The 24,783-nt window shown below is 49.6% G+C and overlaps 1 protein-coding gene across 2 annotated transcripts in view; it reads right to left on the reverse strand.

Annotated features, from left to right (window-relative positions):
* LOC144685692 (coiled-coil domain-containing protein 183-like) overlaps window positions 1-24,783 on the reverse strand; it is a 122,489-nt gene that overhangs the window by 20,851 nt on the left and 76,855 nt on the right. The window contains exons 6-8 of one of the 2 annotated variants that reach the window (XM_078550486.1): window positions 10,257-10,379; window positions 8,670-8,780; window positions 7,435-7,510 (exon numbers count right to left, since the gene is read on the reverse strand). In XM_078550486.1, coding sequence (XP_078406612.1) covers window positions 7,435-7,510; window positions 8,670-8,780; window positions 10,257-10,379 — 310 coding nt within the window. Of the gene's footprint in view, window positions 1-7,434; window positions 7,511-8,664; window positions 8,781-10,256; window positions 10,380-24,783 lie in introns of those variants that run through there. The other variant, XM_078550487.1, reaches the window with a different exon arrangement.

A 24,783-nucleotide genomic window follows, 5' to 3' on the forward strand; every position in this document is an offset into this window, starting at 1 on the left:
CTTCCAGGTTGCCCAGTTGCAATTAGCTCCTGGGGGAAGGCTTTCATCCGGTAGAATTTCCATCGCTGGGGGTTGTTCGAGACTGGCGAGCCGGTCTTTCCACAAGGCGATGCGGGCTTCAGATGGGGTTGATTGTAATGGAACAACACTGTTCATGAAGCTCTTCCTTGACTTTAGGCGGCTGGGTGTAGGTGTATGACCATGTAGAGGGTGCCTCTCATCTGATGTTTGACGAAGTCGCTCTTTCTTGCTGGCTACCGTTCTTCTTATATCAGGGGGAGCGATACCCGCCAGGATATATAGGCTGTTGGTGTTTGTTGGTTTTAATAACTGTGATAAGTCAGTAGCTTGCATTCAGAACGGCATCCATTTTCTTAGCATGAGTAGATCTCTCCCATGCAGGGCAGGCGTATTCGGCTGTGGAATAGCAAAGAGCAAGTGTACTGGTTCGCAATGTTTTCGAGCTTGCTCCCCATTTTGTGTTAGTGAGCTTATTCAGGATGTTGTTTCATGCGCTCACTTTTGCCTTTGTCTTTTCGATGTGGTTCTTGAAGGTGAGGCATCTGTCAAGGGTGTCTCCTAAGTAGATAGGGTGCTCGCAATGCATCAATGTTGCTCCACACCAGGTTACTTTAAGCTGGCGTTTGGCTTCACAGTTTCTGAGGTGGAATGCACAAACTTGCGTCTTTGATGGGTTTGCGTGAAGGTAATTTTCTTCATAGTAGGATGTTAGTCCCTCCAAGGCCTCAGAAAGCGTTTTCTCCATGGTGTTAAAATCAGTGCTTTGGGCAGTGACACATAAGTCATCAGCATATATAAAACGGCATGTGACATCGTCTATAGGTTGGTCATTCGTGTAGATGTTGTCCACCATACGACCCATATTTAATATAATTCCACTATGTCAAATAGTGTTTAACATAATTCCACCATATTACCCATAAATAATATAATTCCACCACATTAGATATACTTAATATAATTTTATCATATTACACAGAGAATCACAGAATCACACAGTGCAGAAGAGGCCCTTCGGCCCATCAAGTCTGCACCAACACATGAGAAACACCTGACCTACCTACCTAATCCCATTTACCAGCACTTGGCCCATATTGTTATGACTTTTTAAGTGCTCATCCAGGTACTTTTTAAAGGATGTGAGGCAACCCGCCTCCACCACCCTCCAAGGCAGCGCATTTCAGACCATCAACACCCTCTGGGTAAAAATGTTTTTCCTCACATGCCCCCTAAACCTCCTGCCCATCACCTTGAACTTGTGTCCCTTCGTGACTGACCCTTCAACTAAGGGGAATAGCTGCTCCCTATCCACCCTGTCCATGCCCCTCATAATCTTGTACACCTCTATCAGGTCGCCCCTCAGTCTTCTCTGCTCCAATGAAAACAACCCAAGTCTATCCAACCTCTCTTCAGAACTTAAATGTTTCATCCCAGGCAACATCCTGGTGAATCTCCTCTGCACCCCCTCCAGTGCAATCATATCCTTCCTATAATGTGGCGACCAGAACTGCACACAGTACTCCAACTATGGCCTCACCAAGGTTCTATACAACTCCAAAATGACCTCCCTACTTTTGTAATCTATGCCTCGAATAATAAAAGCAAGTGTCCCATATGCCTTTTTCACCACCTCACTAACATGCCCCTCCGCCTTTAGAGATCTATGGACGCACAAGCCAAGGTCCCTTTGTTCCTCAGAACTTCCTAGTGTCATGCCGTTCATTGAATACTTCCTTGTCAAATTACTCCTACCAAAGCGTATCACCTCACACTTTTCAGGGTTAAATTCCATCTGCCACTTATCTGCCCATTTGACCATCCCATCTATATCTTCCTGTAGCCCAAGACACTCAACCTCACTGTTAACCACCCGGCCAATCTTTGTGTCATCTGCAAACTTACTAATCCTACCCCCCACATAGTCATCTATGTCGTTTATATAAATGACAAATCATAGGGGACCCAGCACAGGACCTGTGGTACGCCACTGGACACTGGCTTCCAGTCACTAAAGCATCTTTCTGTCATCACTCTGTCTCCTACAAATAAGCCAATTTTGAATCCACCTTATCAAATTACCCTGAATCCCATGTGCATTTGCCTTCTTTATAAGTCTCCCATGTGGGATCTTGGCAAAGGCTTTGCTGAAATCCAGATAAACTACATCAACTACACTACCCTCATCTACACACCTGGTCACCTCCTCAAAAAATTCAATCAAATTTGTTAGGCATGGCCTGCCTCCGACAAAGCCATGCTGACTATCCCTGATCAAATCTTGCCTCTCCAAGTGGAGATAGATTCTCTCCTTCAGAACTTTCTCCAATAGTTTCCCTACCACTGATGTGAGACTCACTGGCCTGTAGTTCCCTGGCTTATCTCTACAACCATTCTTAAATAGCGGAACCACATTAGCTGTTCTCCAATTCGCTGGCACCTCCCCCGTGGCCAAAGAGGAATTAAAAATTTGGGTCAGAGCCCCTGCGATCTCCTCCCTTGCCTCCCTCAGCAGTCTGGAACACAAATCATCTGGACCTGGAGATCTGTCCACTTTTAAGCCTGCCAACACCTCAATACCTTGTCACTCCCTATATCAATTTGCTCAAGAACCTCACAGTCTCTCATCCCGAGTTCGGAACCTTCATCCTCATTCTCTTGGGTGAAGACGGATGAGAAGTATTCGTTCAACACTCTACTGGTGTCCTCTGGCTCCACCCATAGATTGCCCCCTTGGCCCCTAATGGGCCCTACTCTTTCCCTAGTTACCACTTCCCATTAATATACTTATAGAATTTTCCCTACTTTTACCAGCCAGAGCTTTCTCATATCCCCTCTTTGCTCTCCGAATTGCTTTCTTAAGCTCCACCCCGCACTTTCTGTACTCCACTAATGCCTCTGCTGATTTGCTCCAATGGGCAGACCACAATTTCAAAAACCTCATCCACGGGCGGGATAAGAGGGGTCAGTGGGCTTGTCAAAGTGATTAGTGAGGAGTGCAGGATATTACTTGTTACTGGTTGCTTCTGTGGCCAGGACAGCTTCATCTTGTTTCAGAGCTTCATTCGGAGAATTTCAAGGCTTCAGTTCAGGACTCAATGTTGTTTTCCAGTTCCCCGGAGGATTCACTCCATGTGGGGCCTTCCAGGTATCAGACAGCCTTCCCTTACCCTGGGAATGGGGATTGTGGTCTCCGCTGGAGTGACCTCCTCTGAAGAGGAAGAGGGGGCCAGAATTGGGAGGCAACTAGGTGTCCCTATTTAGCCTCCTGGGGAGCGACATGTAGGAAGAAAGGCACTGGCACAAGGTGCACAGGGCAGCAGGTAGTCCAAGGCAGAAAGGGCCGCAGAAGACGCCACTATGCTGCTGCCAGGGTTTACAGGTGGTGATGCATCCACCTCAATATGTCTGAGGTGCAATGCCGAAGGAGGCTCCACCTCTCAAGGAAGACAGTGACCTCCATGTGTCAGAGGATTGGCCCTGAGATCAGCTCCGACTGTGTGGGTGGACACCCCATGCCAGTAGCTCAGAAGGTCACGGTTGACCTCAACTTCTATGCCTCCGGCTCCTTCCAGGGGTCAGTGGGGATCTGTGTGGAGTCTCCCAAACAGCTGTCCACAGTTGCGTCAAACTAGTGACAGATGCTGTGTTCAGTGCATTAATTTCATTCATTACCATACGGGACGAGACCAGCCAGGCAAAGCGAGCCAGAGTCTTTGCAGCAACTGCTGGGTTCGCCCATAACCAGGATGCCATCGATTACACACGTGTGGCCATCAAAGCGCAGCGGGTGAGCCCGGTCCCTTCATCAACAGGAAGGGATTCCACTCCACAAACATCCAGATAGTGTGTGATCACAGGATACTGATTCTACAAGTCTGTGCAAGGTACCCTGGCAGCTCCCATGATGCTTACATCCTGAGACACTCCCAGGTACTGAGGCTCTTCAGTGCTCCAGCCCGACTGGACGGATGGCTGCTGGGTCACAAGGGCTATCCCCTCAGAAGGTGACTCATGATACCTCTCCGCCACCCAAGAACAGAGGCTAAGCAGCGGTACAACAAGAGCCATGCCTCCACAAGGGCGGTGGTACAGAGAACCATAGACCTTCTCAAGATACGATTCCAATCAGGGGGCACACTCTAAATACCCCCCAGGTCATGTGTCACTGCGCTCTCCACAATCTGGCACTGGAAAGGGAGGACCTAGTGGAGGAAGAAGATCTTGACGTAGCTGCACAGGCAACAGACGATGGGTCCAGTAGTGAGTCCGAAGATGAGCACAGTCAGGAGAACACTGAGGGCGTAGACAGGGACCTGAGTAACCTTAAGGGAGGCAGGGACACCCAGGACACTTTAATCCAATGCTTCTTCAGCTAGCCTACCAAATAAGAGCCACCACCACATGCTAGGACTGCAGGCTCCATACTCGATCCCTGACAGGACCAGTTCCTTGGTCAAATACGTAAACTTTATTGCAAAGGCACATAGTGTAAGGAGAAACACGTCCATCATAACATCAAGGCCTACCCTGCACCTACAGTACAAATGAAGCATCCAGAGGCCAGTTGCACAAAAGCACATTTAATTAACTGGTGCCTGACAAACTTTCTACAAATTAACATTTGACAGGCGTTTTCCATCACAGCAATAAACAGAAAAATGGGGGTAACAAATATCACCTGTGATCAGGCCATGTTGTGATTTAAGGTGCTTTAAGTTTTTGCTTGCAGGTGCTACGTCTCGGTACTCCCCCATCGCTGGCACTGGCATTGGAGACAGCCAGCTCACTCTGCTGTCCTGTTGGCCTTGATGACTTTGGCAGGCATCCTCTGGCCCGTGGAGCCTGTGCTGGCCCCGCCTGGGAGGGAGCAGCCAGTACCATGGCTGGCATCTCCCCAGTCGCCGCAGCCTCATCGGATGCCATGATCACTGGCAGGGGGGCGGAGGAGCAGCCGCCCTCTGAGAGGAGCCCACAGGGATGACAGACAGCTCACGCACCAATGTGAGGTTGCTCTGGACCTCCCTGCTCACCACTGATGGACGGGCACCTAGCTGGGATACTGGGTGCTCAATCTATTTCCCACACTGACACTGGCCACTGAGGTAATTGCCAGTGTGTGGGCTTGCAGGACCAAGCGCAACCCCATGAACCCCTGATTCAGTTCCTGGAGAAGCCTCTCCATGAGAGTCACCACTCTCTCCATGGAGGAGGCATTGTGCTTAGCCATGAGAGTCAACGCATCGCTCATGCAATGGAGATCAACAACGGAGACCATGGCACACATTCCCTCATGTATCTCTGTCAGATCCTCCTGCACACCCTGCTGGATGTCCAGCATCTGCTGCCTCATGGACGACTCCAGAGGCACATCATCAGCAATCGACTGAGCATTGTCCTGATCCCCAGCAGTCCTCCGACTGCCGGTGCCCTGGGCACTCTCTGCCTCCGCCAGCACCTCAAGCAAGTGTGAAGTGCCCTCACCAATGTGCACTGAGATAGTAGCTGGTGATCTTATGCTCACTGAGGTGCTGATATCTGCACTGGTGCCTGTTTGAGAGAGCGGGTGTGACGCAAGTATGTTCTGATCAGTGTGGTCCTCAAGGGTAAAATTCTGCCCCTGGTATTTAATATAATTCTACCATATTACCTGGTATTTAATATAATTCCACCATATCACCCAGTGTTTAATATAATTCCACCATATTACCTGGTATTTAATATAATCCCACCATATTACCTGGGGCAGAATTTCACTCATGTTGGGCGGGCTCGGCAGGGTGGGCAGGGGCATTCGAGAAGCCGACCACTGCCCGTGATTGTGGCTGGAAGGCAATTTCACGCTGGCGGCCCAATTAAGGCCCATCCAGCGTGAAACACAAGCGGCAGCGCTGAGCACTGCCAGTGGAGGGCGAGCGGGGCACTGAGTTGCCTCAGGGAGATGAAAAGTTATAGAAAAAAATAAAGCAGAAAATAAAAATGTTATAAAACATGTCCCCTCATGTGACTGTCAGATGAGCAGGGACATGTTATTAATTAAATTTTAAAACTTTTATTTCATTTTTATTTGCTTTTGGAAACCTCATCCCACCCATGGATGAGGTTTTCAAAAAAATGCAAAGGCCACTTGGCCTTTTCGCCTATCCACCAACCGCAAGGTTGGAAGGGAAGCAAAAAATTTAAGTTAATTGATTACTTAATGGCCTTAATAGGCCTTTTCATTGTCGGTGGGCGCACTGCCGTCTCCGGTGCACGCCCGCCGACTAAACGATCGCGCGATTGTGCATTGACATCAGTACGCTCGGTTGATGCCAACACGCGTCATTTCACGCTTGAGCAGGTTGGCCGTGCACCCACCCACCAAGCTAAAAATTTTGCCCATAGTGTTTAATATAATTCCACCATATTGCCCGGTATTTAATATAATTCTACCATATTTCCCGTATTTAATATAAATCCACTATATTACCTCGTGTTTAATATAATTCTGCCAAATTGCCCAGTCATTAATATAATTCCACCATATTACCCAGTATTTAATATAATTCCACCATATTACCAGAGGCAGAATTTAGCCTATGTCAGGCGGGCTCAGCAGCTCAGACGGGGTCAGTCGGGAAGCCAGCCGCCGCCTGAGATTAGGACTGGACCGCAATTTCACGCTGGCGGGCCAATTGAGGCCTGCCTAGGGTGAAACATGAGCAGCAGCGCTCAGCGCTGCCTGTGCGGTTGGGAGGAGGAGGGCGAGAGCTAACTTTGCGCATGTGCGTGAGTGTGCACTTGAAAATCTCCCTGAGGCAGCTCTATGCATTTTAAAGATTTGAAAAATGTTATAAAATATGTCACCTCATGTGACCCTGTTACATGAGCAGGGACATGTTATTAATTAAATTTTTAAGCTTTTATTTTATTTTTATTTGCTTTTGGAATCCTCATCCCGCCCGTGGATGAGGTTTCCAAAAAAATGCAAAGGCTGCTTGGCCTTTTCGCCTGCTCGCCAACCATTAGGTTGGATGGGCAGCGAAAAGTTTAACTTAACTGATTCTTTAATGGCTTTAACAGGCCTTTTAATTGTCAGCGGGCGCACTGCTGACTACGGCGCATGCCCACTGACTAAACTATCGCACGACTGCGCATTGATGTCAGGGCGCTCGGCCAACGTCAACGCGCGTCATTTCACGCTCGAGCGGGTCGAGCACACACCCGTCTGCCAAGCTAAAATATTTGCGCCAGGTGTTTAATATAATTCCACCATATTACCCGGTGTTTAATATAATTCCACCATATTACCTGGTGTTTAATATAATTCCACCATATTACCCAGTATTTAATACAATTCCACTTGCCATGCCCAGTATTTTGTATAATTGTGCCTGCATTACCCAATATTTAGATATAATTTCAGATCTTTGTTACCTGAAAAACTTTTTTTTGATTTTAATCCTGCAGCTGATGATTGCCCACTGCCAGATCTGAGAGAAGAAGCATCAATCTAAAAAGGAAAGGTTTGCAAATGAGAGACGTTTGCAATATCAACTCTTGTATTTGCAGCATCTGGGTGTGGGGAGATGCTGTTGGAAGTGGGGTGGAAGGCGCTGTTTGGGCACTGGGGATTGGGGATACCATTTGGGGACCAAGATGAGCGGGGTGTGGTTGGGTGGTTTGGGGCTCTGATGGGGAGGTTGGAAATGCCATTTGAGACCCCCAAGGTGTTGAGGAGACACCATTTGAAGTGGAGGGGTGGGGGCTTCGGGTAAAGACATTTTTGGGTGCCAGGATTGGAGGGGGCAGGGAAATGCCATTTGGGGGCGCATGAGGTAGGGGAGGAGGGGAGACACTGTTTGGGGCCCCAGTGGGTGGGGTGGGGAGGTGTCTTTGGTGCCACACTGGGAGACACCATTTGGTGCCAGAGGGATATGCTATCCCTCAAAAAGTATTCAGACATTCACTGAGATCATAGTTGTCTCCTTTTTCCCACCTTTACTCAATAGTCCTTGATATCCTTACACAACCAAAATCTATCACTGTCAGTCTTCAAATCTTAAATGCCCATAGCATCCATAGCCTTTGGGGGGGGTGGGGTTGGAACATGAGGCTTGAGTCATATCCACCATTTATTTGGATCATGGCTGATTTGTATCTTAACTCCATCAATCCCTTTGGTTCCATAACCCTTAACACTCTTGTTTAACAAAAGTTGATCACTTAATTTTGAAATTTTCAATTGACCCCCAACCTTAACAGCTTCATTAAAGGGAGGGTATTCCAGATTTTCACTACCCTTTGTGTGATGAAATATTCCAGATTTCACTCCTGCACAGCCTAACTTTAAGATTATGCCCCGCTTGCTCTGGACTCATCCAATCAGAGGAATTAGTTTATTTCTATATAACCTATCAAATCTCTATCATTTTAAACAACTTGATTAGTTCACTCCTCAACTGTCTGGACTCAAATGATGGAGAATAGATGACGTTGACCTTACAAAGAAAGGGTAGCAGTGACTGGAATACTAGATTGCATCGAATGGAGTTTTTCTGTTGTTAAAGATTCTTCTCTTCTGGATTAACAAGGTGGCTGTAATAACTATCCCTCTCAAAGCAGACACTGATCTGGACACAGGAACAGAAGCAAACTTGCTCCAACCTTACACGCTTCAGGGCGTATTTCTCCAAGTTCAGCAGCTTTCTCCGGTTGGCAAGTATGGTATCTCGTTCTTTCTTCTCCGTGCTGTATGACTTCTCCAGAGCATCCAACTCGATCTTTATACAGTGAAAAATAAAAATCATCCAATAGCTTAACACAGCTGAAGGTACCATTTCAAATATTTAGCACGTATACGTTGCTGGAAGACAGTAGTTAGGAAAATTGAGGCACATGCTATGAAAGGATATGTGTAAAGGTAACTGTATAGACAAGTAGATGTATATCGGGGTGTAGCCTGAGAATCCTTGCTGGAACCTATCTCGTTTTCCATTTATGTAAATGTTTTGAACAGAACCACAAGAGATATATGTCAAAGTCTGCTGGAGGTAGGGGAACAGTGAGGAGGAATGCAGGAAGATTATAAGTACACTGACTTAGTTGGGTGTGCAGATAGCACGTACAATTTAATACACAGCAATATGTGGTAGTATATTCTCGGGAAATGGAAAGGGACAGGAAGTACATTCCAAATGCTTAAATTTTAACAGAGTAACAGGAGAGGGATCTAGGGGCAGCAGAGTTAGAGTGCAGGCAGAAAAAGAAAACAGAATTCAATGCTTCGCACATGAGACATCAAATATAAAAGCAAAGAAACAAAATTAAATTGGCATAAGACATTGATGAGGCCACAATACTGTGCATAGTCCTGGGCACTCCATTTTAGAAAGGATGAGACCAGAAAGTGAAGGTTCACAAGAATGATAACAGCAATGAACAGGTATCTTATGAAGAACAGCTCAAAACAAGTCACACTGATTCAAGAAATTACAGGACTTTTATTTTCCCCCATTCAGAGGACTGTCAGAACATTAAACATTTACCACAGTGACTACTGTTCTAGAGGAGAAGCATACCTTATGTGAGAATTGGATAATTAATTTTTTAAAAATGAGAAATACAGATAGGGCAGGAAAATAGAACTAGATTGTTCTGACTGAGGAATGAGCAGCAACACAGATTCAACAGAACTCTGTTATCTAACTATGCTGTACCTTCCCCAGAAGAGTTTGATGGGCACAGTTTAGAGGAAGCTTTACTCTGTTTGGGGAGAGATGGCGGCATAGTGGTAATATCACTGGCTTAGTAATCCAGAGACTCAGACTTATTCTCTGGGGACATGGGTTTCAAATCCCATCACAGCAGTCTAGTTCTATTTTCCTGCCCTATCCGTATTTCTAATTTTTTTTTAAGTAATTATCCAATTCTCATATAAGCTATGGTAGAATTTGAATTCAAAAAATAAATCTGGAATATGAAGCTAGTCTCAGTAATGGTGACCATGAAACAAACAATTGTTGTAAAAACCCATCTGGTTCACTAATGTCCTTTAGGAAGGGAAATCTGCCATCCTTACCCAGTCTGGCCTACACGTGACTCCAGATCCACAACAATGGCCTAGCAAGCCATTCAGTTCAAGGGCAATTAGGGATGGGCGACAAATGCTGGCCTTGCCAGTGACTCGCACATCCCATGAAAGAACAATTTAAAAAAATCTAGCATATCCTTTGCGTTGTAGGATTTCTGGTCCTTACCCACATGTTTTTCCTGGCTTCCGCAGCTTCTCGAGACACTTGGGCTAATGCAGTTAGCTCAGCTTTGTGTGCATCCACGATCGCACTGAAGCTGTCCACTCTCTGAGGTATATACGCTGCATCCTGGAAACATACAAAATCAATACATAAAGTCTGGAGTAATAAACAGCCCTTCAACTGACCAATTCCATTGTATCCTAGCACAGATTTCCATTTTGACACCTGTGGCACCCCTGTTTCCGGAGACATAGGCCAGGATTTTCCATGCCTGCCGGCATTAGGCATGTTTGGTGGTGTGAACAGACAATATGGCGCGATGGTTCGTGATCGTCCACTCAGCCCGCTAATAGAGGGCCAGATTTCTTGCCATCTGACTTCGGGAACCTCATTGTAATACATCTGCATATCATTATTAGGCCAACCTGCCAGAATCGTCCCCATGCTGTATTGTCCATCCCTTTCACAACAGCGCATAAAAGGCATTTGGCAGTCTGCATTTTGAGGGGAACTCAGAAGTGAGTACACAGCAACAATGTGCAAAGGTCGCCAGGGTCACCTGTTGGACTTCAAGCTTGAGGTGGCTTGCAGGGGGTTGGGCAACGGCTGCCTTGAGGTTGAGGCAACTTGTGGGGGGGTGGGGGGAAAGGACAGCCCTGCCGTTGAGGTGACTTGTGGGGTGGGGGGAAGGGCAGCATTGCTGTTGAATATAGCGCACAAGCATTCGGGGTGGGGGGTAGATTGGATGAGGGAAGTGGCCGCACATTAGGTACACCTATATAAAGTGACCATTCCGCTGAGGCAGTTCAGGTGCAGCCACATTGATATGATTGGAGTCGGGTATCTAGTTGATCTGTCCACACAAGTAATGCAGAGGCATCAACGTGCCACCAAGTGCTCCAGAGCTTTTCAACCCCCAGCACAGCAAAGTCATGAGCGTTTTAGTGGACTGCAGAACAGTTGGACGACTGCATACGTTGTACAATCTCCTTGCTAAATCTGGCCATGGAGCAGTCACTGGTGGAGTCACTCACAGCACCTTGCAATGTCAGCATCCCGGTTTGGACCAGCCCCCCCGATGGTTCAAGCTAACAGTGCAGCCTTGTAGTGCGGGTAAGGAGAATGCCTGTGTCTGAGCTGAGAGCACAGCCTGCAGTCCAATGGGCAAAGCTGCCCTGTCAGGTGGAGTGGGGTGGAGGTGGGTATGGTTTTAACCCACGACTTGGTGGAGCAGACCACCAGGATGTTGAAGATGAGGTTCCGGTGCCTGTACCTGTCTGGTGGAGCCCTGCAATACAGTACGCAGAGGGTGTCATGCATCATTGTCGTCTGCTGCGCCCTTTACAACCTGGCGCTGCAATGGGGTGAGAAGCTGGCTGAGGTGGAGATGGAGGAGCTGCACGTCTCCTCCGATGAGGAGGACACTGATGGGGATGAGGGTGAGGAAGTCCTTGAAGGTGACGCGACTGGGATGAGGCCCTCGCACTGGCTAGACAAGGCAGGCATGGTCAGGAGGCCCTGAAAGCTGCAAGATTTGTGGAGGATGATGACAACATGAAGTGAGGTGACCCCATAAATCCTCACATTGCATCTGTGAACTTTTGACTCCAGTCTGGCTTATGGCAGCGCCAATACCCTCTGTGAGAATGCTCCTGTCATGGAGACACAGTGGGGGCCCTAATAGTCGCTCCATTGACAACATGCAGTGAGGACACTCAATGGATCTTCACATATCCTCTGAGAATGTCTGACTCCTGTCTGGCTGAGGGCAGCTCGCTTGTGCTCTGTGATCAGGGCCATATCATGGAGACACAGCCATGAAACTTTAGAAGCATCTGATACTTTGTCCATCTTCAGCACCTGAGCCCTTCAGGAGCACAGCATCACTGGTCACAGATACTAAAGAGATGGGGGCCAGGACCACCCTAAAGGTGCTGAGGGAACACAGAGAGAATGAGAGAACTCTGTGATGCCTGCTGATGACATTTTGGCAGCAATGACAAGCATCATCGAGGTGCAAGCATCAAAATGTGTCCAGAGTGTGTAAGGCCAGAACATCACTTTGGTCTGAAGGCTGCACAAAGCACAGGGAAGAGGCCCTGGACTGAGACACCTGCCTTTATTTTGTGCAGAAAGGTTTCACATCTGAGTGACAAGAACACTGCTCATCAGAACAAGGAGCCACAGGCAGGGAGACATTCTTGGGAGTTGATTGACAATAGAGAACATTATGTACAAGTGATTAACGCCCGTGCCCAGGCTGTGCAAATAATTCTTCTTAACTTTAATAACCCTGCCATGATGTCTTGGTGCTCCCCGGACATCGCAGCGGAGGTGGAGGCAGCCTGCTGACTGTGACAGCCTTGGCAGGCGTCCTCTGGGGGGGCCAAGACTTGGAGGGCCCTGGCCTGCTTTCAGGGTCCTGCTGTGTGGCAATGGCACCCTCCTTGGCCTGTGCAGCTGGAGCTGCTGAGGTCACAGAAAGAGGGGAGTCGGATGGGCCGGTCACTTCCGAATCACCTGGATGGAAGGCCCCAGAGTGTGCACCTGCTGATCCTCCTCCCTATGGATGCCTGAGGGCCCCAGGCTGGCTCTTTGAGGAGAAGGGGTAGATGGAGTGAGATCGAGCTCCTCACACCTCTCTCGCTTATACACGATTGGAGGCCAACAATGGCATCAGCGATGGAGTTGAGCCCATGCAGCAGTGCAGGAGTGCCGTTCTGGACCAAGGTCTCCATGGCAGCCGCCATCCTGCCAGTGTTGACCTTGGTGCATTGGCATGCCGGCGCTATCACCTCAGACGACAGACTCCTCCATCGTGCTTTACAATCCGTGGAGTGCAGCAGACAGCCCTCCCTGGTGTTCCCGAGCTTCTTTTGCAGCTCCAGCAACTGTGACATGACAGAATCCAGAAGCTTGGCATCTGACTCGGACTCAGCAAATTTCTGGCATCCAGTAGTCCTCTGAGTTCTGGAGGCCTGGGAATTCCTTACCAATGTCTGCTGTGGATCAGACAGTGTGATGTACTCAGCAGATTGTGATCCCAAGGCTATTCTAAAGCTAAGTCCCACCGAGGTGTGTATCACATGCGTGGTGGTGTGTGGGTGAGCGCTGTGATGGGACTTCAGATTCCTCATCAGAGGTTTCTTCGGAGCTTTATTGGAGGCCCTGGGTCATGGACTCTGTCGGCTGTTTGGCAGATGTGCCTGCGAAAGCAAGGAGAGATAATTAGAGCATGGCAGTGGCCTGTGAAACAGGACACATCACTCACAGCATGGTTATCTGATGAATGTTGTACTGCTGGATCCTCACTTGATAGAGCACCACCGACCTCACCATCAGCACAGGAATGGTCCAGATCCTCACCGGCCAACTGGATGGCTCTGTTTCGAAAGTCCGTGAGGATCTTGATTTCAAGCATTCCTCCATAGGTCAGCGACCTCTCCATCCTGTTGTGTGCCAGCTTGTCCTGCATGGATAGAGATGGAGAAAGTGTAACCAGGACGCCTACCAGGCCAGATCTTAAGTGTGCCTGGCATGTGTGGATGGTGAGTGATGCCGTGGATGGGATGAGGACAATGACGGTGAGTGTGACAGTGTGAATGGTGATGTCCCTTGAACTGGCAGTGAGTGAGATCCCTGTGGATGTGTGATGGGTTTGTGAGTGTGTGAGTTGAGAGTGAAGAGAAGTCTGACTTACCCTGGCGGAATTCAGGAGATTATTCATCCTCTTGCAGCACTGAGTGGCTGTCCTCTTATAAGGGGCATTGGCACTGACCACCACTGCCACCACCTCCCAAGCCTGGTTGGTCACACCAATGTCCATCCTGCGGCCCGAGTGGGAGTAGAGGTCATCCTGGCAGGACTCCACCGCATTCAAATGGCATTCCAGTGATGTGTCACTACACCTGGAGGCTGCAGACTTCTTATCTGTCGTGCACATCTTTCCTGCAGTAGTCGTGGAAGCACTGAGGTGTGTGCACACGGCTGGAATTTAACTATGGAGCTCGGCTTGATGAAGCGGAGGTGATGGCAGGCGGGCGAATGAGCTGCCTTCTTGAACTGCTGCAATTCATGTGGTGTAGGTACACCCACAGTGCTGTTAGGAAGGGAGTTACCGGATTTTGACCAGTGACAGTGAAGGAACAGCGATATATTTCCAAATCAGGATGGTGAGTGACTTGGAGGGGAACTTCCAGGTGGTGGCATTCCCATCTATCTGCTGCCCTTGTCCTTCCAGGTGGTGGTGGTCATGGGTTTGGAAGGTGCTGTCGAAGGAGCCTTGGTGAATTCCTGCAGTGCATCTTGTAAATGGTACACACTGTTGCTACCGTGCATCAGTGGTGGAGGGAGTGAGTGTTTGTGGATGTGGTGCCAATCAAGTGGGCTGCTTTGTACTGGACGGTGTCAAGCTTCTTGAGTGTTGTGGGAGTTGCACTCATCCAGGCAAGTGGAGAGTATTCCTTCACACTCCTGACTTGTGCCTTATAGAATGTGGACAGGCTTTGGGGAGTCAGGAGGTGAGTTGCTCATTGCACGGTTCCTTGCCTCTGACCTGCTCTTGTAGCCACAGTATTTATATGGCTAGTCTAGTTCAGTTTCTGGTCAATGGTAACCCACAGGATGTTGATACTGGGGGATTCAATGTTGGTAATGTCATTGAACATCAAGGGGCGATGGTTGGATTCTCTCTTGTTGGAGATGGTCATTGCCTGGCACTTGTGTGGCGTGAATGTTACTTGTCACTTGTCAGCCCAAGCCTGGATATTGTCCAGGTCTTGCTGCATTTGGACATGGACTGCTTCAGTACCTGAGGAGTCGCAAATGGTGCTGAACATTGTGCAATCATTAATGAACATCCTCACTTCTGACCTTATGACAGCAGGAAGGTCATTGATGAAGCAGCGGAAGATGGTTGGGCCGAGGACACTACCCTGAGGAACTCCTGCAGTGATGTCCTGGAGCTGAGATGACTGACCTCCAACTACACAACCATCTTCTTTTGTGACTCCAACCAGCAGAGAGTTTTCCCCGATTTCCATTGACTCCAGTTCTGCTAGGGCTCCTTGATGTCACACTCGGTCAAATGCTGTATGATGTCAAGAGCAGTCATTCTCACCTTACCTCGGGAGTTAAGCTCTTTTGTCCGTGCTTGAACCAAGGCTGTAATGAGGTCAGGAGCTGAGTGGCCCTGGTGGAACCCAAACTGGGCATCAGTGAGCAGGTTATTGCTAAGCAAGTGCCGCTTGATAGCACTGTTATGACCCCTTCCATTACTTTACTGATGATCGAGATTAGATTGATGGGGCAGTAACTGGCCAGGTTGGCTTTGTCCTGCTTTTTGTGTGCAGGACATACCTGGGCAATTTTCCACATAGCCGGGTAGATGCCATTGTCACAGCTGCACTGGAACAACTTGGCTAGGGGCTCGGCAAGTTCTGTAACACAAGTCTTCAGTACTATTGCCAGAATATTGTCAGGGCCCATAGCCTTTGCAGTATCCAGTGCCTTCAGCAATTTCTTGATCTCACATGAAGTGAATCAAATTGGCTGAAGACTGGTATCTGTGATGATGGGGATCTCCAGAGGAGGCCGAGATGGATCATCCACTTGGCACTTCTAGCTGAAGATTGTTGCAAACGCTCCTCCTCCAGTTTGTTGTTTAATTGTCCATCACCATTCATGACTGGATGTGACAGGACTGCAGAGCTTAGATCTGATCCGTTGGTTGGGGGATCACTTAGCTCTATTTATCACTTGCTGTTTGGCATGCAAGTAGTCCTGTGTTATAGCTTCACCAGGTTGACACCTCATTTTTAGGTATGCCTGGAGCTGCTCCTGGCATGCCCTCCTGCACTCTTCATCGAACTAGGGTTGATCCCCTGGCTTGATGGTAATGGTACAATGGGGGATATGCTGGGCCATGAGATTACAGATTGTGTTCGAGTACAATTCTGCTGCTGCTGATGGCCCACAGTGCCTCATGGATGCCTTGAGTTGCTAGATCTGTTCAAAACCTATCCCATTTAGCACAGTGGTAATGCCACACAACACGATGGTTGGTATCCTCAATGTAAAGGTGGGACTTCGTCTTCCCAATGACTGTGCGGTGGTCACTCCTACCAATACTGTCATGGACAGATGCATCTGCGGCAGGCAGGTTGGTGAGGATGAGGTCAAGTATGTTTTTTCCTCTTGTTGGCTCCCTCGCCACCTGCTGCAGACCCAGTCAAGCAGCTATATCATTTAGGACTCGGCCAGCTCAGTCAGTAGTGGTGATACCGAGCCACTCTTGGTGATGGACATTGAAGTCCCCCACCCAGAGTACATTCTGCATCCTTGCCACACTCGGTGCTTCCTCCAAGTGGCGTTCAACATGGAGGAGTACTCAATAATCAGCTGAGGGAGGATGGTGCATGGTAATCAGCAGGAGGTTGCCTTGCCCATGTTTGACCTGATGCCATGAGACTTCATGGGATCCAGAGTCAATGTTGAGGGCCCCCAGGGCAACTCCCTCCCGGCTACATACCACTGTGCCTCCACCTCTGCTGGGCCTGTCCTGCCAGTGGGACAGGACATACCCAGGGATGGTGATGGTGGAGTCTGGACATTATGGACATTATCTGTAAGGTATGATTCCGTGAGGATGACTATGTCAGGCTGTTGCTTTTCCAATTTTGGCACTAACCCCAGATGTTAGTAAGAAGGACTCTGCAGGGTCAACTCTGCAGGATGCGATCGCCGCTGTCGTTTCCGGTGCCTAGGTCAATGCCGGGTTTCATTCCTTTTTTGTGATTTTGTAGCGGTTTGTAGGGGTGCTTGCTGGGCCATTTCAGAGGGCATTTAAGAGTCAACCACATTGCTGTGGGTCTGGAGTCACGTGTAGCCCAGACCAGGTAAGGACGACAGATTTCCTTTCCAAAAGGACATTAGTGAACCAGATGGATTTTTACAACAATCGACACTGATTTCATGGCCATCGTTAGAGTTTTAATTTCCGATTTTTATTGAATTCAAATTCCACCATCTGCCATGGTGGGATTCAAACCCAGGTCGCCAGAGCTTTACCCTGGGTCTCTAGATTACTAGTCCAGCGACAATACCACTATGCCATCATCTCCTTCCACAGCCAGATGCTGTGGGATGTCCTGTACCCACACCCTGGCTGCAGGATGGGCAGCAACATGTCCAATCCAGGCCTGAGTGGCAGCATCAACGATGGTCAGCGCCAATGTCCTTCAGAAGAGGACAGCCTCCCAGTCCCACAAGAGGACGAATGGTCTCCGTTCCACCAGGATAAATCACTCTTCTCATCACTCTCAACTCGCGCACTCACAAACCCATCACACACCCACAGGGCCCTCACTCACTGCCTGTTCAAGGGACATCACCATTCACTCTCTCACACTCACCGTCATTGTCCTCATCCTGTCCACTCACCGCTCACACAGGCCAGGCATACTTAACATCTGGCCTGGCAGGCTTCCTGCTTACTTTCTCCATCTCTATCCATGCAGGACAAACTGGCACACAAGAGAGTGGTCGCAGACCGATGGCAGAATGCCCGAAATCAAGGTCCTGATGGACTTTGAAAACATGGTGAGGTTGGCACTGGTCTACCAAGTGAGGATCCAGCAGTGCAACATCCATCAGACAACCATACCGTGAGTGATATGTCCTCTTTCACAGGCCACTGCCGTGCTCTAATTAACTCCCCTTGCTTTCGCAGGCACATCTGCCAAACAGCCGACAGGGTCCATGACCCAGAGCCTCCAATCAAGCCTCGAAGAAACCTCTAACGAGGAATTTGGAGGCGCCCTCCCTGAAGTCCCATCACAGCGCTCACCCACACCCTCCACCAATGCAGAGACACACACCTCAGAAGGACCTAGCTGTAGAGTAGTCCTGGGGTCACAATCTGGTGAGCACATCGCACTGTCTGATCCATAGCAGGCGGAGGCAGGGACTTCCCAAGTGTCCGGCACTCAGAGGACTACTGGAGGCCAGAACATTGCTGAATCCGAGTCAGATCATGAGCCTTTGGACTCGGTCATGCCACAGTTGCTGGAGCTGCAAAGGCAAACTCGGGAACATCAGGAAGGGATGTCCGCTGCACTCCTCAGATTGCAAGGCACGATGGAGGAGTCTGTCCATCTTCACTCTGAGGTGATAGCGCTGGCATGCCAAAGCACTGAGGTCAACACTGGCAGGATGGCGACCGCCATGGAGACCTTGGTCCAGGACATCGCTCCTGCACTGCTGCGCGGGCTTAACTCCATCGCTGATGCCATAGTTGGCCTCCAACAGTGTATATGCCAGAGGGGTGTTGGGCAGCTCGATCTCATTCCAGCTACCCCTTCCGCTTATGGAGTCAGCCAGGGGCCCTCGGGCACCAATAGGAAGGAGGATCAGCAGGTGCACACTCCGGGCCCATCCACCCAGGTGACTCTGGGAGCGACCGGCCCATCCGAGACCCTTCTTCCTGTGACCTCCGCAGCTCCAGCTGCACAGGCCAAAGCGGGTGCCACTACCACGCAGGAGGGCCCTGAAAGCAAACAGACCGGGGCCAAGTCTCAGCCCTCCAGAGGTTGTATGCCAGACATCACAGACAGGGTGTCACAGTCAGCAGTCTGCCTCCACCTCCACTGTGGATGTCCAGGGAGCAACAGGATGTAACGGCAGGGTTAGGAAAGTTAAGGAGAATTAACTCTTTTGAGGCAAAACAATTAAACTAAATTAACAAAATCATGGACAAAGTAAAAGCAGCCCCTTGAAAGGGAAACTGCAAAATCAAAGGACAAAGTGCAAAGGAAACTTATTGACATCAAATCAAAATGTGATCAAAGGGGTCAATAAAACACCCCATGTCCCTGCGGTGCCCATCGGACACGGAAGGCCTTGATGGTGCCGGCTGACACCGTGTGCTCCCTCTCCAGAGACACCCGGCCGCGAACGTAGCCACGAAAAAGGGGCAGACAGTCGGGTCGGACGACCCCCTCGATCACCCACTGCCTGGACCTGTTAATGGCCAACTTGGCCAGGCCCAGGAGCAGGTTCACGAGGAGGTCCTCCTCCCTCCCGGCCCCACCTCTGCACTGGGTGCCCGTAGATCAGGAGCATGGGGCTGAAGTGCAGACAAAACAGTAATAAAAGGCTCTTTAAATAACTGAAACGGGAGTGCAGCCTACAAAATCCTATATACACGTGGTCCATGAAGTCCGTGCACCGACACATCCTGCGGTTATACGGGACTGCTGCGTGCAACACCCTCCACCCCAGGTCCCCAATGGAAAGTGGGAGGACACCTCGGTAGAGGACCCCCCATCGGGGACCTCCGCCGCAGGATGGCAACAAGGCACACCAGGGCATGTCCGGGCGGCGGGCGAGGGCAAGGAAGTGAAGGGTGTGCAGCACCAGCCTATACAGGAAACCTCTCCGCGCCGTGCTAAAGGACACGGAGGGCATTTCCATGAGGCGGCTCAGGCTGCGGGGCACCAGCTCCCGAGGGAGGGTTCAGGGCTTGGGACCAATGTGGAATTCCGTCCGAACAGGGGTACACTCAGATGGAAGACCACTGCGCACCTGCGCCACCTCGAGGCCCAGTATAACGTCGGGGAAATTATAGAGAATTAGTTGCACAGTTGGGCACGGGTGTTAAACACTTGTACATATTATTCACTATTGTCAATAAACTCCCAAGAATGTCTCCCTGCCTATGGCTCCTTGTTCTGATGAGCAGTCTTCGTGTCACTCAGATGTGAAATCTTTCTGTACAAGATAAAGGCAGGTGTTTCAGTCCAGGCCTCTTCTCTGGGCTCTGTGCAGCCTTCAGACCAAAGTGATGGTCCGGCCTCACATTCCCTGGACACATTAGTGATGCCTGCACCTCGGCAGTGCTTGTCATTGCTGCCAGAATGTAGTGGGCAGGCGTCACAGAGTTCTGTCACTCTCTCGGTGTGCTCTCAGCATCTTTAAGAAGGGGCTGGCCCCCATCTCTTCAGCATCTGTGACCACTGATGCTGTACCCCTGAAGGGCTCAGGTGCTGAAGGAGGACAGAGGATCAGATGCTTCTAAAGTTTCATGGCTGCGTCTCTATGATATGACCCTACTCACGAGGCACAAGCAAGCTGCCCATGGCCAGACAGGAGCCAGGCATTCTCAGAGGCTATGTGAAGATTTATGGATTGTCCTCGCTGCATGTTGTTATCCTCCTGCGATCGAGCGACTATTAGGGCCTCCATTGCATCTCTATGACAGGAATGTTCTTATAGAGGGTATTCACACTGCCATAATCCAGACTGGAGTCAAATGTTCACAAGTGCGATGTGAGGATCTATGGGGTCACCTCACTGCATGTTGTCATCATCCTCCACAAATCTAGCAGCTATGAGGGCCTACCTCGTCTAGCCAGTGCAAGGGCCTCATCCTGTCATCATCCCCTCCGAGGATCTCTTCACCCTCATCCCTGCCACCATTTTCCTCATTGGAGGTGATGTATAGCTCCTCCATCTCCTCAGCTAGTTAGTCTCCCCATGGCAGCAACAGGTTATAAAGGGCACAGCAGATGATGACGATGTGTGACACCCTCAGCACACAGTATTGTAGGACTCCACCAGACCGCTCCAGGCACCGGAACCACATCTTCAGCATCCCGATGGTCTGCTCCACCAAGTTATGAGCTGCAGCATGAGCCTCATTATACCATCACTCTGCTGCAGTCTGAGGCCGCCACATGGGTGTTTTCAACCATGGCCTCTGCGGGTAGCCCTTGTCCCTGAGGTGTCTGTGGACCCTGGAAGACTCCAGGGATCTGTGACCAACTGAGGATGTAGGCATCGTGCACAGTCCCTGGAAACCGTGCGCACGCCTGCAATATGCGTTTCTGGTGGTTGCGTATCAGCTGCACATTCAGTGAGTGGAACCCCTTGCGGTTGATGAAGTCCACCAAGTGTAGCGACAGAGACCTGAGCGCCACATGGGTGCAGTCAATCGCACCCTGCACCTGTGAGAATCCCGAGATCTGGGAGAATCCAATGGCCCTTGTATTCTGGCTGTCCCGGTCCCGGGCAAAATGCACAAAGTTGTGTGCCCTCGAGAAAATGGCATCCGTGACCTCATGAATGCATTTGTGGGTGGCGGATTGTGAAATCCTACAAATCCTACAAATCCCACCTGTAGAGCCCTGAAAGGAGCCACTCGCATAGAAATTGAGCATCACGGTCACTTTCACAGCCACTGGCAGTGGATGCCCTCCATGTCCCATTGGCGCCAAGTCCTGCAGTAAGTGGCAGATGTGAGCCACCAGGTCCCTAGACATGCGCAGTCATCGGCGACACTGGTTCTCAGTCATCTGCAGGAATGGCAGGCGGTGTCTATAGGCCCTGGGTGTTACTAGGCGCCGACCAGCCAAGGCTTGCTGTCACTCCTGGGCTGCATGTGCAGGAGCCCCAGCTTCCCCTTCTTCCTGAGGTTGCTGCTCCTGCCTTTGCACAGCCAGGAGCCTCACCCTCTCCTCCATCTTCTCCGCTCTCTGTAGGTCATCAGGCATACAGCTAGGTCACCAGGCCCCATGCTCCTGATGTGGTCCTCCTGCGGCATGAAAGAGAGAGAGAGATGTGGTTAGCATAGCTGTACTTAGCCCCTTAACGCTTCCCGGAGAGTGCTGGTCACCCTTCGGATGGCCACAGATGAGTGTGCTGCTTGGTTGCCCTCTCAGTCTGCTACACAGGGGAAACAGCTCCTAACCAGGATGCTGAGATTGCAAGGGGCTGTGAGTGCCTCCAGCAGTGGCTGCTACATGGCCAGTGTTGGCAAGTTAAGATTGTACAACGTGTGCAGTCCAACTGCTCCGTGGTCCAGTAAAGTGGTCGCAGACTCGCATTCTGTGCCGACGGGGAGTTGGGGGGCTGGGGTGGGATGGGTAAGGTCTAGAGCGCTAGGTGGCACTTTGGTGCCTCTGCGTTGCTTACATGGGTGGACAGCCTAGGAGCACGATCCCAATCATATCACTGTGGCTGGCCTGAACTGTCTCAGTTGCAGAGGAATGGTCAGTTTATACAGGTGTCCCCGTGCATGGCCACTTACCTCGCCTACCCTGCTCCCCCCACTCAATTTCTTGTGCGCGGGATCCAATGCCAGAGCAGCAGTTGCCCCCCCCACCCCCAACAACTGTTGTCCCCGAGGCTGGGCAGCAGTTGCCCCTGGACACCCCCCAACAACAGTCGCCTCCACCAAAGTGAAAGCCATCAAGTGCACGTTGCCTGTGTGCTGTTGTGAAACACGTCGACGTTGTTGTGCTTTCCCACCGACATGGATGGACGATCTGGTGGGTGTCCAAGACCCTGGAGGGATGGCCTTTTAATGATATGCTGATGTATTACAACGATCTCCCTGACAACAGTTGGTGGGAAACATGGTTGCCATCGACAGGCTGAGTGGACGATCGTGACCTGCCTTCCAGATTGCACCATGTTTTCCACGCACGCCACCTATCACACCCGCTGCCGGCGGGCACGGAAAATTCCGCCCAGGGAAACTGGAGACAATCATGCATTTGGAGGCACCAGGCATAACAGAGATTACTGAGACAAGGCTACATAAAAATCAGGACTGGGAATCAAACATTGCAAGGTATAATATGTTTAGAAAATATAGGACAGAATATTACAGGGGGGTGGATGTCACACCTCCCCACAGAGGCAAAGTCAGCGTGGGGCCAATCTGCTCCACACCAGCTCGCCCCTCAGCCTTAATGCACTGTGGGTGGGCTAATGAAGGGCAATGTGGGACTTCTACCCCTCACTGGGTAGGAAGTCCTGCCCTCGGGAGCTGCAGGCCAAAATCGGATTGGTCGGCAGCTCCTTCAATCCTGGCAACACTAACAGCGCATTAGTGGACGCTGCTGGGACTGCAACCAGGAACAAGCAGAAAAGCCCATGGGTCCTGGAGCCAGGTAAGGTCTGAGCTCTTGTGGGGGGAGGGTTTGGGCAGTTTAGGGAGGCGCTGTGGTATTTCCTACAGAAGGCATATCTGAGAACAAAAGGGAATTCAACCCTAACAAAGAGGACTGGTATAATTATGAACTTGGGTTTCACATTTGGCTCAAAGCGAATAAAATACAAACACAGGAATTAGGAGCAAGAGTAGGCCATTCAGCCCCTCGAGCCTGCTCTGCCATTCAATGAGATCATGGCTGATCTGATTGTGGCCTCAACTCCACATTCAACCTAACCCCGATAACTTTTGACTCCCTTGTTAGTCAAGAATCTCTCTACCCCTGCCTTAAAAATATAGATGAGGATAAAGCAAATGTTTACTTCACCATGATAGGGCCAGATTATGACCTGTTTGACCAGTGTTCTCCAAGATACCCCATGGAATCTGCTGAAATTAATGAGATTCTGAACTCTTATTACAACACGACTATGAATGAAATTACAATGGGAGGTGCATTCTGGCAAAGGAAATAGTTACCAAGTGAGAGTGTTGCAGATTACATTCTTGAGCTAAAGAAACTCTCTTGCCACTGTGAGTATGATGCAGACTTAGAAATCAACACTAGAGATACTTTTGTAGGAGACCTAAAGAACAATAAAATCCAGGCCAAACTTTTGAGTAAAGGCAATAAGCACGTCCAGTAGAAGTAGAGAGGCCATGGCAATGAAAAATGAAACTTCTGGCCCAGTAAAACTTCTTCCTTTGCATTTCTCACTCTCTGAAACAATGCGAGGACAATCATAGAATTGGAATCCCTCATCTTTTCCAAAGTGTGGTGTCCAGAATTAGACACATTACTCCAGCTGGGACTAAAAGCTGTTTTATAAAAGCTGAGCATAATTTCCTAGATTTATTACTCCTATCATCCATTTATAAAGTCCAGGATCCAATATCTTTATTAACTGTTTTGTTAACTGCCCTGCCACCAGCAAAGATTTGTGTACAGAGATCCCCAGCGCTCTCTCTTCTTTCACCCCCTTTAAAATTGTACCATCTCGCTTGTATTATCTCTCCTTATCTTTCCTATCAAAATGCATCACCTCATACTTTTCTACCATGTCTTCACCCTTCCCAACAACCTGTCTATGTCCTTTTGAAGTCCATTGCTATCTTCCTCACTATTTACCACACTTCAGGTTTTGTCAATGATTAATGTATATTAGAAGCAGCAGTGGCCCTTGGACACAAAAAGCAGGACAAATCCAACCCGGCCAATTACCGCCCCATCAGTAAAGTAATGGAAGGGGTCATCAACAGTGCTGTCAAGTGGCACTTGCTTAGCAATAACCTGCTCACTGATTCCCAGTTTGGGTTCTGCCAGGGTCACTCAGCTCCTGACCTCTTTACAGTCTTGTATCAAACATGGACAAAAGAGCTGAACTCCTGAGGTGAGGAGAGAGTGACTGCCCTTGACATTAAGGCAGCTTTTGACTGAGTGTGGCATCAAGGAGCCCTAGCAAAGCTGGGGTCAATGGGAATCAGGGGGAAAACTCTCCACTGATTGGAGTCATACCCAGCACAAAGGAAGATGGT

The sequence above is a fragment of the Cetorhinus maximus genome, chromosome 10 (assembly GCF_964194155.1).
Source record: "Cetorhinus maximus chromosome 10, sCetMax3.hap1.1, whole genome shotgun sequence".
In the NCBI taxonomy this organism is placed as follows: Eukaryota; Metazoa; Chordata; class Chondrichthyes; order Lamniformes; family Cetorhinidae; genus Cetorhinus; species Cetorhinus maximus.